General features: G+C 37.2%; 1 protein-coding gene across 1 annotated transcript; it reads left to right on the forward strand.

Annotated features, from left to right (window-relative positions):
- The first annotated feature begins 679 nt into the window (after positions 1 to 679).
- LOC103718996 (actin-interacting protein 1-2-like) lies at positions 680 to 13,450 on the forward strand. The gene is made up of 6 exons (XM_008808037.4): positions 680 to 1,162; positions 2,048 to 2,209; positions 3,507 to 3,693; positions 7,869 to 8,294; positions 8,840 to 9,247; positions 12,716 to 13,450. Exons 1-6 carry the CDS (start codon positions 771 to 773, stop codon positions 12,968 to 12,970), a joined length of 1,830 nt encoding a protein of 609 aa, XP_008806259.2. The 5' UTR covers positions 680 to 770; the 3' UTR covers positions 12,971 to 13,450.
- Positions 13,451 to 13,692: the final 242 nt, after the last annotated feature.

Raw genomic sequence — 13,692 nt, forward strand, 5'->3', positions numbered from 1 at the left:
TAGTTTGGAGGGTAACAACTATCCTAGTATGGTAAAATGGGTAATAGAATGCATTCTTTGGAAATTTATTTCATGGATCATAATCTATACATCTTAAATAATAGTTAATTTAAATTTATTAAATTTTGTTTGTTAGATCTATCAAAATATAGTATTATATTATTAATCTTATCTATTTTGGCACATATTTAATTAAATTAGAGACCACTAAAATATATAAATTTTAGTTTCTAACTATTTTTTTTAAGTATATGAGAAATACAACAATTTAGATGTTGAGTTTACATAATCTATATTAAATTCAGATTATTAATTCTTGTCAAAGAATAATACGAACATAAATTTTTTGTGCATATCTTTCGATTTTCTTGAAATATTTCACCAGTAGGGCAGGGTCATAGCCATTTATCATATAAGATGTTCTGTTTTTCTCGAAATGTCATGCAGGGTTTTGGCCGGCTATCATATGCTTTTCCTCCAACCAATCTCTAGTGCAAGTGTTATCAAGTGATTAGTTTTTATTTATTTATTTATTTATTTTTATTTATAGCAGCATGGAGAAACCTACCAGGTTCATGGTTGAAGGGAGAGAGAGGCGATGGGACAGGAGTCGCTGGACATGTACATAAATAAGGTGGGTCTCACCGCACGCGACGGGCTCCATAACCGGAGAGCATCCCCACCGTATATAAGTAGAGAGGAGCAGCAAGCATCATTAACCGCAGCGTCCTCACTCCACGCTTCTTCTGCCATCTCTCGTCGGCCACCGAATGGCGGAGCTCTCGGAGACGTACGCGTGCGCGCCCTCGACGGAGCGCGGCCGCGGGATCCTGATCTCCGGCGACCCCAAGACCAACTCCATCGTCTACACCAACGGCCGGTCGGTGATCATCCGCCGCCTCGATGCCCCCCTGGAGGCGTCCATCTACGGCGAGCACGCCTACCAGGCCACCGTCGCCCGCTTCTCCCCCAATGGCGAGTGGATCGCCTCCGCCGACCTCTCCGGCACCGTCCGGATCTGGGGCCGCCACGGCGACCGCGTCCTCAAGAACGAGTTCCGCGTCCTCTCCGGCCGCATCGACGACCTCCAGTGGTCCCCTGACGGCCTCCGGATCGTCGCCTCCGGCGACGGAAAGGGCAAGTCCTTCGTCCGCGCTTTTATGTGAGCTCGCCCTTTCTCTCCCATTTGACAAACGATCACTTTCTTGATTTATGCTTTCCGAGTGGGTTTCTACGACTTGGGAGTTTCTTGATTTATTTCTTTCTCATTCGATTTCGACATACTGGCCATTTTCTTGATTGTTAGGTCTAGGGTTTCTTTCGACCGCGATCCCTTTCTCTATCTGATTGGTTGGAACGAAATTATGATGGATTTGAGAAGCTAGTTATAACTGGAGGGCAAGTCCTTGGTCCGCGCTTAATGTGAAATCCCTTCTCACTTGTGATGGCTTCCTTGATTCATGATTTCTGATTGAATCTCTACCTTGATTCGATTCTTGATAGTTGGCTCTAATTTTTTATTATTTTTATTATTGTTGGTCCTGATATCCATAAGATTCTTGGAACAGAACTATGGTAGGTTAAAAAGAAAGTGATAGTTCTAGTTGGATAGTTTCAATTCAGAGTTTTCGCGCTCATGCTCATATGGAAAAACTTATTAATCTAAATTTTGTTATCCTTCAGATGACTATTCCTGATTTCTTCTTCTCTAAATTGGAATATAAAAATTATTTTCTTCACATAACTTGGAACTTTTTATTCTCCCGAATCTTGATTGCATCTTCAAATCTGTGAGCACCATACATCAGCGGATTAATCGGGTGGTTGAATGGAACTTTAGGCATTATAAATGTAGATCTTGGGGTACTATCACATTAAATTTTGAAATATTTCTCTAATATTTGATGAGTAACTTCTAACACTTTGAAAGTGTTTAAAGTAAATCTTTGCTAATCTTCCATATTTCATATGTTATTTCTAGTTATGCTGTGTATACATATTGAGTACAAGCTGATTGCGTAAGCTTGGGAACTTCTATGTTGTCTAGGTGGGATTCAGGCACCAATGTTGGGGAATTTGATGGACACTCGAGGAGGGTATTGAGTTGTGCATTTAAGCCAACCAGACCATTCCGCATTGTCACGTGTGGAGAAGATTTCTTGGTTAATTTCTATGAAGGGCCACCATTTAAATTCAAGCTCTCCCAACGGTCTGTTACAAATTTTTATAATGATCATCAGATGCTTTATTTTTGTCCTTTGAAATGCAACTTGCTAAATCTTGTCATAATGTATGTATGTCTGTCTGTCTGTATGTATCTGTGCATGCTTTTGTGTATTATCTGAAATTGTGAATACTAAAGTGTATATTATCACAATGTCATAAATTGAGAATAAACATCTGATCTCCTCCATGAGTGTGAAGCATAGACATAAGGGACCTTACTGTGGATATACTATGCAGAGTCACCATATGATTATGTAATAATACATGATCTGCTTCTCCTTAAATTCTCTTTATCAAGTCAGTCTATTACTACTACGAATACCATCATCAACTTGCGTTTTTTATGCATGTAGCAGATTAACATAGTAAGCATTGGATCAACGATAAAAGAAAACAAATAAACAACCATAACAAAATCAAGGCACAAAAACATATGTATAAGGAAGAAACATGTATAAAAGGAACACTCGGTGCAGTCCTCCAAGTGAACCTTACCCTTTTCACATGTTCACCCCTGCATTAACTTTTTTAATCAAAGAAACATATGTACACAAATGCACGTACATACATATATATTCATCTATATTTCTATGGTGTTATCACATATATCCCTATATTAATATGTATATAAGTATATCTATACATATATAACACTTATATAGACATACATTCATATTGATATGCATGGTATGCCATACCGTACCGAATCGGACGGTATGGGGCGTATCGTACTGTACCGGTTCGGTATCGTTACATGGTACGAGAGGACGTAGCGATACTCGGTACACCGAATCGGCCCTTGTATTGGGCGTACCGATATAGTGATAGGGTGGTACCAGTACGGAGCCTGATACCAAGATGGCGTACCTTGTGTCTATGTAAAAAGGATGAAATTTTTCTTAAAAGGCTGAGAAAGAAAAAAAAAAAAAGATGATCATTAACACATCCTCAAGGTGAGGAGAGCAACCACAAGAGCACTACCTATGACTACTATTAGAAAAATAGGTGGCCAGTGCATGAGGCTCCCACCACTGTGGGATCTAGGGAGGGTCATATGTATGTAGCCTCACCTCTATGTGCGGAAAGGTTATTTTCATATTTCAAACTTGCGAAACCCAAGTCACAATGGTGCAACCTTTTGTACCAAGGCTCCTCCTCTTGCCAATGACTATTGTATGTGGTTTAAATTTTTTCCGAAGATCTTATCAAGACTTAGTGGAGTCATGTTGACAATGTAGAATTGCGCATTTTGTGACATTTTTATTTTCTTTGTATTGTAGGGAACACTCAAACTTTGTTAATTGTGCACGGTTTTCTCCTGATGGAACTAAGTTCATTAGTGTCAGCTCAGATAAGAAGGGTATAATATATGATGCAAAGACAGGAGAAAAGATTGGAGAGTTGTCCATGGAGGACGGTCACAAAGGAAGCATATATGCTGTTAGCTGGAGCACTGATAGTAAAAAAGTAACTTTTTGTTCCTTTCAGCTATTATCTGACAATCTTGGTTTTTATTATGTTAAGTATTATTTCTAAAAGTTAAATTTTCTATACAAACAGTTTACTTGGATGATCCATCCTCTTGGTAAACTATGTTCATCACTTCTTTAGCATGCACTATTCAGGTGGATCTTCTATGAGTAAATTCTTTTGCGTGCCTTTTGTGGTGTTTATTGTAAGTAACATGCAAATTTTTAGGCATCGTAATCATTTCACAAACTTATTATGATGCTTGCATGTGCATGTAAGATACAAAGCAAAGTAAAAGAGTTTAACCTTAAATTTTTTCATGGTAAAAAATAAGTCTAATTCATTAATATTATTTAATCTATTTTATGGCATATATGATTTATTCCATGGTTTACTTGTTGGCTTCATAGTTTAAATTTTGAAAGTAATGTTAATTCCATGAAAGATTCGTCTGAAGATCTGGTAAACAAGTACAGATAATGTGATTTGACATGCACTTATCTCAGGTAAAGGTTAGTGGTGATAAAATATATGCTTCATTAAAAATTAAAAATAAGAAAACACAAAACATATGAATAAATTTTAAAATTGTGATGCTAGATCATTAACTTCAATTTAACTGCAAAACTTGGTTGTTGGATTTTTTTTTTTTTTTGGGATGTATGACACTATTATCTATTGACGATGGATGCCATTATTAATTTAACCTGGAATAGCGGAAAAGGGGGCATAGGTGTCTCATATAACATGTCAAACACTCGTATGATGATTGCAATTTGCACTATTTTTGGGCACTTAGGGCATCTTGGGAGGGTTTGCTTACTTTACTAGGAATTGATGCCTTGAGGGAGATCAAATATCGCATCATATGGGGCATGTTCAGCTGACGGATGTCATACAAAGGCAAAGGCCTGCATGTCATTGAAGAATCATCATTTTGGCTCATTGATAGGAAGGAAAAACCATTTGTGACCATCTATTGGAAAATCTTTATTCCAGGACTGTTGGTCTTGTGATCGTTGGTCTTATTGATATCGAACCGCTCAATGGAGAACCATGTAAAGTGATTTTGTAAGTAGGTATGCCTCTGAAGCAACCTGTGAGTGACCAGCTATGCGATGGTTTCCTAGAAGGAAACTTGAAAATGGAAGATGTAGCATGCAAGCTATATGGTCCATGCAACCATATCCAGCCAAGTAAGAGCTTTTTCCATTATACTCAGCCAGAGAGAGTGATAGAAAGGAAGTCTACAGTGTAAACGAGTCCTAAGATGAATGTGTGAAAAAACAGAGTATATTCTTTTTATTCTAGACTCCTCTTATAACCATGATTGCAGGTTCAGGTTCTCTGCAGACATCTTCATGCAACAGGAAAACAGAAGAACAAACAATTTTCTTGTGGCGGCAAGGGGTTACTGAACTACAACAAGTCGCACCTTTTAACTGCTGCCTAGGATTTCTCTTTTTGTTTCTTTTCCATGGATATCAACCAAGGAGGACTTGTAACTATGGAGGCTGCCACAAGGCCTCTTACCAATATAAAGCACCTGGCCTGGGTCATCATAAATAGCTTGTCTGGAAGAGGATGTAAGAGCAAAATTAGATTGGGACGTAAATATAAGTGCAAGCACCTGAAAAATTTTAACAGAGAAAGCAATTTTGAGTAATATAAAGTAAGAAAACATGCTTATCTGGTGGTTCTTCTATGCTTATTTGCACAAAATTCATGGATCTCGAACATACAGTAGTCAGTATATGTTAAACTTCAGAGTTGATCATTGTATATGAAAGTAAGAAAATTAAAGTTGATAAATGAGTTAACTGCAAGCATGCCAGAGTTTGTGCAAATATGCAATTAAGACTATGGGACAACTGTATCTAAGTGAAGATTCTGGTTATTAAGCTCTCATCATCTTAAATGATGGATAGGCCTGCTCGAGTCCTTGATTTTTCTATAGTTTATTCTATTTTTTTCTATATTAGGAAAGGTATGAAAATAACGTGTGTTGGAAATGTTATGAAGTTTTGAAGCTAGACTCTGAGTCTAGCATTAGGAATGGGAGATGGTTTGTAAAAGGAAGTCTTGCTTTTAATTGCAATCAGTTTCTTATAAATTTTTATAAAAGAGTTTTTTTTTTGTGTCTTGGTGATATACTAAAACTTCTTGGGCGAGTAGCTGATCAGTACCATTTAAACTGGAAGCTCATTGAGTGTCTAGTTTCTGCTCTTGCTGAGGTGAGTTTCCTCAAAAGCAACTCCTCTTTGTTAGCTGTTTCTTCAATTCTTCAAGTTTATGAACTGAATATAACATAAGAAGAGTGTTCAAGAACAGAAGTAAGTCAAGTAACAAATCTTTGTTTTCATGGTTTCCTAAGCCCCTTGAATCCAGGATTTGATTGAAAAAATATGAGTTTGAAACCGATTTCTTTACTAATATTATGTTATATAAAATTCTGCTTGCTAGAATCTTCATTTGAGGAAGAAAACAGTAGAAATTTGAATGTTATTTTCGTTTGCTTGAATCAGGGATCGATTTGAAATTGTTTTTCATCTATAATCGTTTTCATGCAAAAGTCATCCACCTAGGAGCTCAACTCTATGCAAGATTGTTTTCTATAGGAGTCTCCAAATAGGAATCTGTTTCATGTAGGAGTTTAGCATATATTTCAAATCAAAGTTATTACCTTTCTTCTTACATTTCTTTCTAGGAGTTAAAATAACATGTATTTGGGTAACTTATTGAAAAATTTAGTATTCTTGTGGTTTTGATGAGTAATATTGTCAAAGTGTTTTGTTTTAATTTTAGGCTCAATTATGAAGTCTTGGAGTTTCTAGGAATTTGCTTTTATATGCGTTAAAGATCTTTCTCTATTGGACTCTGTTGACCCTTTCTGTACTTTGATCACTTTGTAAGTTCATATATTGAGTTAATATATTTTCTTTAGGTATGGATGGTTTTAGTATTGAGTGTAGGACAAGGAATTCTGTTAGTCCACAAAAGGAGAATCATATTTCATGTCGAGCCAGATTACATGCAGAAGTATAATAACATATCTGGTTTCTTCTCTTCTTTGTTAAGAAATCATTACCAAAGATACTGAACATTCCATGATGCGATTACTTTCTTTGATCATCCAACTTCCAGTATGCCGATTCTGTCCTAATGCAAGATTAGATTTTTGAGGCTCATCCTCTGTGAATTTAACTCAAGAGGAAAAGATTACTCGAGAGCAGATATAACCTTTTTGTAATTTTTTTTGGTAATTTTTCATTGGCCTCTTTGCCTGATGAATCGAGTTTAATTGGTTTGTGGCTTGGAGTAACTACTCCATAGTTGGGCCTACTGTGCTGGAAATCAAATGCAGCTTTTGGAAATTTCTATTTTTGTTTGGAGGTAAAAATCTGAAGAAATCTGAAAAGTGATTGCTTGTTCTTCATTAGTCTCAGATCTATTTCTCTGAAAAGAAAAGAAGCATCTGATTTGAGATTGTCTTGCTTCACATTGCATTTCTAAGTTAATATGACATGAAGAAGCTGGATACATTCTAATCATTGGCACTATATTCAATTCTCCAAATGTGTTACTTACTGTCCAAGCTGGACATGAAACCAAACTAAATAATTAGAACCAAGATGGACTTGACAAACTTAAAGACTAGGTGTATGGCTTGAACTAAGTAGGTTATTATGGATTTTTACATCACAATAACTTAAATTATGAGTTTTGATGCCTCCGGTGACCTGATAGAGTTTTTCTACTTCACCAAGGGTATGCTTAATTCCACTGTTGGCTCCAATCATGCTCAATCAGTCTAACTATTCCTTCCTGAGCTCAAATGATTGACCATTTTTGGGGAAGCTTATTGGATTGGCAAGCTCTGTAATTTCCAATGCTTTTATTATGCATTCTCTTATTATGCAGTGCCAGCATGAAGTATTTCTATCAGCTTTAGGTTTCTGACTTACGGTAAACAGTTCCTGGTCCCACATGCTGGTTTATGGCAAAACTCTTTCTCCTCCTAATCTTGTATCTGCTTTCAGTTTTCTTGAGCATGTCCATTCTTATGATTTACTCTCTGTTCTTGGCATGCCTGGTACATAATCTATTAATTCAGTTCCTTGTTAACATAATAATATTTGTCATGAGAAATTGCCTGACATTACTGCATGTAGGTCCTGACAGTTTCTGCTGATAAAACTGCCAAAATATGGGAGATTATGGAGAATGGAAATGGGAAAGTGAAAACAACATTGGCTTGTCCTGGCTCAGGCGGTTTGGATGACATGCTTGTTGGTTGCCTGTGGCAGAATGACCATCTTGTCACTGTTTCTCTTGGTGGTATGATAAACATATATTCAGCAACTGATCCAGATAAAACACCAATATCATTTTCTGGGCACATGAAGAGCATCACTGCTTTAGCTTGTACTCTTCAAAGTGGTGAGAAGGCAATCTTGTCCAGCAGCTATGATGGTGTTATTATTCGATGGATACAGGGCATTGGATATGGTGGTAGGTTGGCAAGAAAGGATAATACTCAAATTAAATGTTTTGCTGCAGTTGAAGAAGAACTTGTTACATCAGGGTTTGACAATAAGGTGAGTAATAACATGTGCGCTTTCTCGTACATTCTCTGCTAATTTTGGGATGAGTATTCGCATTATTGATGATAGACTTTTTTCACTTAATATACACATTTCATAATTGGCATCCTATGAAATTTTGATTTGAAAATTTCCTGGACAAATTTCAATTCTCAATGCCTACCTTTGTTGATAAAAGCCCGAGAACAGGATTTATTACGATTGTCGAGACAGAAGCATGCCCTAACAAACTATTGCAGTCATGCCTTTTCATTTTTAACATTCTATCCTACTCAAAAGAGGGCATGAATCTATTAAAATAGTTGTGAAACATGGATCCAGCACTCCTTTTCTATTGAGAGAAGTAATGTTGCCACTATGTATACAGCATATCATGTGGCTTTGGTTTCTCTCTCTCTCTCTCTCACCCCTTCTTCTTCTTCTTCTTCTTCTTCTTAAATCATAACATCACTGCTATGCAGTCAGCTAATGGACCATTTACTTGCCTTCTACACTGAATATCATCTTTTTCCCTTTTCTCCACTGATTCTTGAAAACAGATTTGGAGGATTCCTCTAAATGGAGATCAATGTGGGAATGCAGAACCAGTTGATGTCGGCTCTCAGCCAAAGGATTTAAACCTTGCAGTTCAGACTCCTGAACTTGCTTTGGTTTCTACTGATTCAGAAATTATCATGCTGCGGGGTTTACAAGTAGTTTCAACCATTAAACTTGGGTATAGTGCAACAGCTTCAACAATTTCCCCTGATGGAAGTGAGGCCATTGTTGGTGGTCAAGATGGAAAACTGCATATTTATAGCATTGATGGAGATAGTCTTAAAGAAGAAGCAGTTCTTGAGAAACACCGGGGTAGTATTACTGTAATACGTTACTCTCCAGATGCTTCCATGTTTGCTTCAGCAGATGCTAACCGAGAAGCTGTGGTATGGGATCATGTATCTCGAGAGGTAGTATTGATACTCTCTTCTAAACATCACCGTTTGCTCCTTGTGTGGGACCTATGCAGGTTCTTGTTATTCACATTTTGCATTTATCATACTTAGCTGTGATTGTTTCCTTCATTACGATTTCCATTTGTTGATTATCATTTGGTGTTGCACTTAAAATACCATGAAATCTCTCTTGGACATTGGTTGGTTCCAAGGTTGGCAAAAGCAAAAGGTGCCCTTAAGGCAGCAAAGCCTCCATAGTGCCCGAGGCACTAGACACACAAAAGGCACTCGCCTGAAAAATTAGGCACTAATTTATGAAAAGCTCAACAATTGCATTACGAATAAAAACAATTTTCTAGAATCGATATAAATATCATAAGATTAATTATTCAAGTTTCAACATCCTAAATCATAACCATATGGATTAGATGTCATGTTCATATCTTTTAAAACACCAAATCAAAGTACCACTTCCCATAGCATGTTTTTAAACAAAAGGTCAACAAAAATAAACCACTAGACATCTTAAATTAACTTCAAAGTTGAAACATGGTAGCAAAACACCACTTCTCAAAACATGTTTCATATTTCTAAACAAAACGTAACGCAAAACAGTAGACTACCGAACATCTTGGAGTAACCCTTTATTTATGAAGGCTCCAATAGACTTAAATCCACATCAAGTTAAAGCTAACTAAGCTGTAGAAGAATAAGTGAAATAGGACAGGAAGAAAAGTGCTGGATATTGGTGAGATGCTTGCCCTAATGTCTGTTGCTCTGTCCCAAGCACTCACCTAGGTGTTGCCTCAGTAAAATTGCCTCGTCCGAGCTTGTTGAGATGCTTAGGGGTTTCAAAGTTACATCACTCAAGAACCTAGGAAAACGCTAGGAGTGCCTTTGACAATGCTAATTGGTTTCATATGTGATCATTTGTGCATTTGTGATAAGGTTCATCATGATTGGTAGCTCCATGCACCCTATAATATGGTTATATCTTTTCTAGAACCTGCCAACTAATTGGTTTTTAAGATGAATAAATGAACCAACACTTGATATGCAACAGCCCAGGAAAGTACATGACTTAGCTAGAATAGAAACAATGACATATTAAGATATGTTTTAACATCTTTTTTTCTTAGTTCCTGGCCACTTTCGTGGGGTTAATGAGTTCGACCAAACCCTAGCTTAATTTGAGCATCTATCGAAACCTCAGCCCATGAACCTCCTATCCTGATGTTGACCCATAGATACTAGACATGAAGTTGGCTCGTTTTTTTTTTTCTTTTAATTTTTCACTAGGTTTGGCTAGGCCTTATTTATTTTTCAACTATACTCTAGGCCTAGGCCAATTCCATGTGTTTTGTCCTTTTTAGTAAGCCAGGCCTTTAAAATACTAGTGTTGGTCCAGCTCGTTGACACCCTAATGGGGAATGAAAAAAATAGTATATTTTAATTTTTTATATTTTTCAAAATTTTTATTTATGTAATTATTAGAGTTGGTTTTAGGGTCCTATTTTAGGTGAAATTGATATAAAAGAGTCATATAGTGGGTATATATCGGGTTGGACAAGTCATGAAATCATTAGCATTTGATTTTTGGTTGTTTTGGGTGCCTTCCTACATAGGGTTTTGTGCTATTTCGAATTATATTTTTTTAGAAAATATTTTGGGATTATTTACCTGCCTATCAAGAGGCCTCATTTACTTGGGAAGCAAGTCATGTAAAGTCTATAAAAGGGCCTGTTAGGGTTGAATGAAAACATATTATACATGCTTTGTTTTGAATGAATAAAATGATTTTTGTAGATTAGGCTTGGCCTTGCTTATCTTTCTATCTTTTTGTCCCTATTCTCTTATGCAAGATTTTAAACTCGTGGGATGGGCCATCCAGGTTCTTTCATGGAGCAGGATGGGCCTGTCTAACCATGTCCTAAGACTTGGATAGGGATGTCCTAGGACTTACAGATCGGGCCACTGGGACGATGGCGGGATAGTTCTATCCTGAAACTTGGGAGAGTAACCTGTCTAGAATCTCGGGACATCCTACCGGGATTCGAAACCATGCTCTTCTTTATTTCTTTTTCTTCTTCTTCTCTCATTACTTTATTTCTTCCCTACTTTCGACTGTTCTCTCTTATTTCTCCTGCTATTCTTCTTCACTGGATTGTCGGCACTGCTGTTTGATTTTTTGCAGGATAATAAATTTGATCTTTGTTGGAAATAGCCTTAAACCGTTTTAAACCCTTGTTGCACTACATCACACCCTTAGTCATTTTTAGTTGCTTTTATTAATGCTTATCATAAACAAGCCAACATTTTGTGTGCACTGCATAATCTAACAAAGTCCAATGCACAAGTATTAACTACCTTTCTGTAAAAAATAAAAAAAAGTATAATGAAGAAAAAGCTTGAATATTGTGATACAACATACAGGAAATGCATGTGTGCACACAAACGATGCAATTCATATATAAAATAGAACATAGACTGGGAACAATGTAGGCAAACATACAGAAAATTCCAATAAGGTGCATAGACATCTTCATCTGTTTCTTGCTTAATGTGTGCGATGGGAAGTGTGAAAAGCCATATATTACTAGAGCCACTCATTGTATTGCACCATATACTATGCATACTCCAGAGGGCAAACATGTTCTTCAAGTAAAAGGCACCTGAGCGGTTATGTATCGTGCTGTTCCATAGTGCACACAAGCCAATACATAAAAACACAAAACTACTGAAAACATGATACTTCTTGCATCTTCTTTATTCTGACAACTAGTTAGCATTAGAGACACTAATTTTAGACATGTGTCATGAATATGAGTTCCAGTTATTGCTCCACTTTATTCTGGCCATGTTGTTCCCTTGTTTTATCTATTTTCCACACTATTTTTTCCTTCTCCTTACTTCATCTGTTTCCTCCCATGCATGGTTCCCATCTCATGTGATTGCACGTGAAATGGTGGAACATCCAAGTACTCTGGTTGATGGCTGGTTGCCTATTCTCTTTATATATGGTAGAAGTTGCACGCATACACCAACTAGTGCATTGCATACTTGAGTTGTTTGCTTTTTGGTGCTCTTGTATGACATGCAACTGACATGTGCATAGTATGATTTGAACGTCTAGCGTTCTTCTCAAACCTGGTAGCATCAGTTGTTTCTCGACAATCATCATCTTATAAGTCACCCACTAAGGGCATTGTATAATTTATTTCTTAGATAGCACAAGGTGATTTTTAGATTCTTGCAAGCATGAAGCACATTTATTATCTGGAGTGAGTGAAAATTCATTCTTCATGAACCTTGCGACATTTCTTTCCTTTAAACTGGAGGGCTTGATTTATCTCATATGTTTTATTTTTAAAATCACCAAGTTTAAGATGGCATCGTACTGATGCTATAATTGTTTTGCTGTTCTACATGCAAACATGGCATATTGGTTTAACATGGTAAGAGATTTTGACAAATTGTAAACAGGTGAAGCTAAAGAACATGTTGTACCACACCGCCCGCATAAACTGCCTCGCGTGGTCTCCTGATAGCCATTTGATTGCTACTGGCTCACTGGACACCTGTGTGATCATTTACGAAGTGGATAAGCCTGCATCAAGCCGAATAACAATCAAAGGAGCCCACCTTGGAGGGGTGTATGGATTAACTTTCAGTAATGAAAACAGTGTGGTGAGTGCAGGGGAGGATGCTTGTGTCCGTGTATGGAGACTAGTGCAGTAGTGAAACACTTCAGCATGACCTGGTTTGGCTTTATCAACGAGTAAGCATGTTGCTTGTGCAGTTTCTTGTCATGGATAGATGGAGCTAGGGTTTCTCTCATGCCTGGATTATTGGTGTGCTAGCGGGGTTGCCTTTTCTGAAAGACTGGCTTGTGGCATGTTTACATAAGGCCATTATTGCTCTATCAAAACCCACGAGTTTTTAACATCTGAGGCAGAGTGCTTGAAGTGCATCTTGAAGACCAATTTGAGATTTGATCGTTTGTAAAATCTGTTCATGGTGCTTTTGCCGCCGCGCTTTTGTTTTTTTTGTAATCTTTGATTTAACTATTGGTTTCTCTCTCTCTCTCTCTCTGTGTGTGTGTGTGTGTGTGTGTGTGTGTGTGTGTGTGTTTGTAGAAGCGCGTGAGCTAATATATTGATTTCTGGATGATTTAATGCATAAGCAGGAAATTTCTAAAATATCTAAGTTTTTGTTAAATGTGCCTTAAATTTTGTATGGAAACATGGAACATAAGAACTGCGATGAGGCCCAAAAAAAATTGCATCGGCACTGGCATGTGGTAAATTGTCTAGTCTATTGTGTAGGTCGGAACTGTGATTTGTGGTTTAGCACCATATCCAAAATTCTGTATGGATAAATATTATCCCTTCAGAGGAAGGTGCAAAGAGCACGTAGACACCGGCCAGATCCTACCATCTGAAATAAATGGAGTTTGCATA

This window comes from Phoenix dactylifera, chromosome 9 (assembly GCF_009389715.1).
Source record: "Phoenix dactylifera cultivar Barhee BC4 chromosome 9, palm_55x_up_171113_PBpolish2nd_filt_p, whole genome shotgun sequence".
NCBI lineage: Eukaryota > Viridiplantae > Streptophyta > Magnoliopsida > Arecales > Arecaceae > Phoenix > Phoenix dactylifera.

What these genes read in the sequence shown, in the direction of transcription:
- LOC103718996 (XM_008808037.4), top strand. Translation starts at nt 771, where the DNA reads ATGGCGGAGCTCTCGGAGACGTACGCGTGCGCGCCCTCGACGGAGCGC. An exon ending in GGAGCACTGATAGTAAAAAA is followed by an intron (nt 3,694 to 7,868) that starts GTAACTTTTTGT and finishes TACTGCATGTAG; the next exon opens with GTCCTGACAGTTTCTGCTGA. An exon ending in GGGATCATGTATCTCGAGAG is followed by an intron (nt 9,248 to 12,715) that starts GTAGTATTGATA and finishes AATTGTAAACAG; the next exon opens with GTGAAGCTAAAGAACATGTT.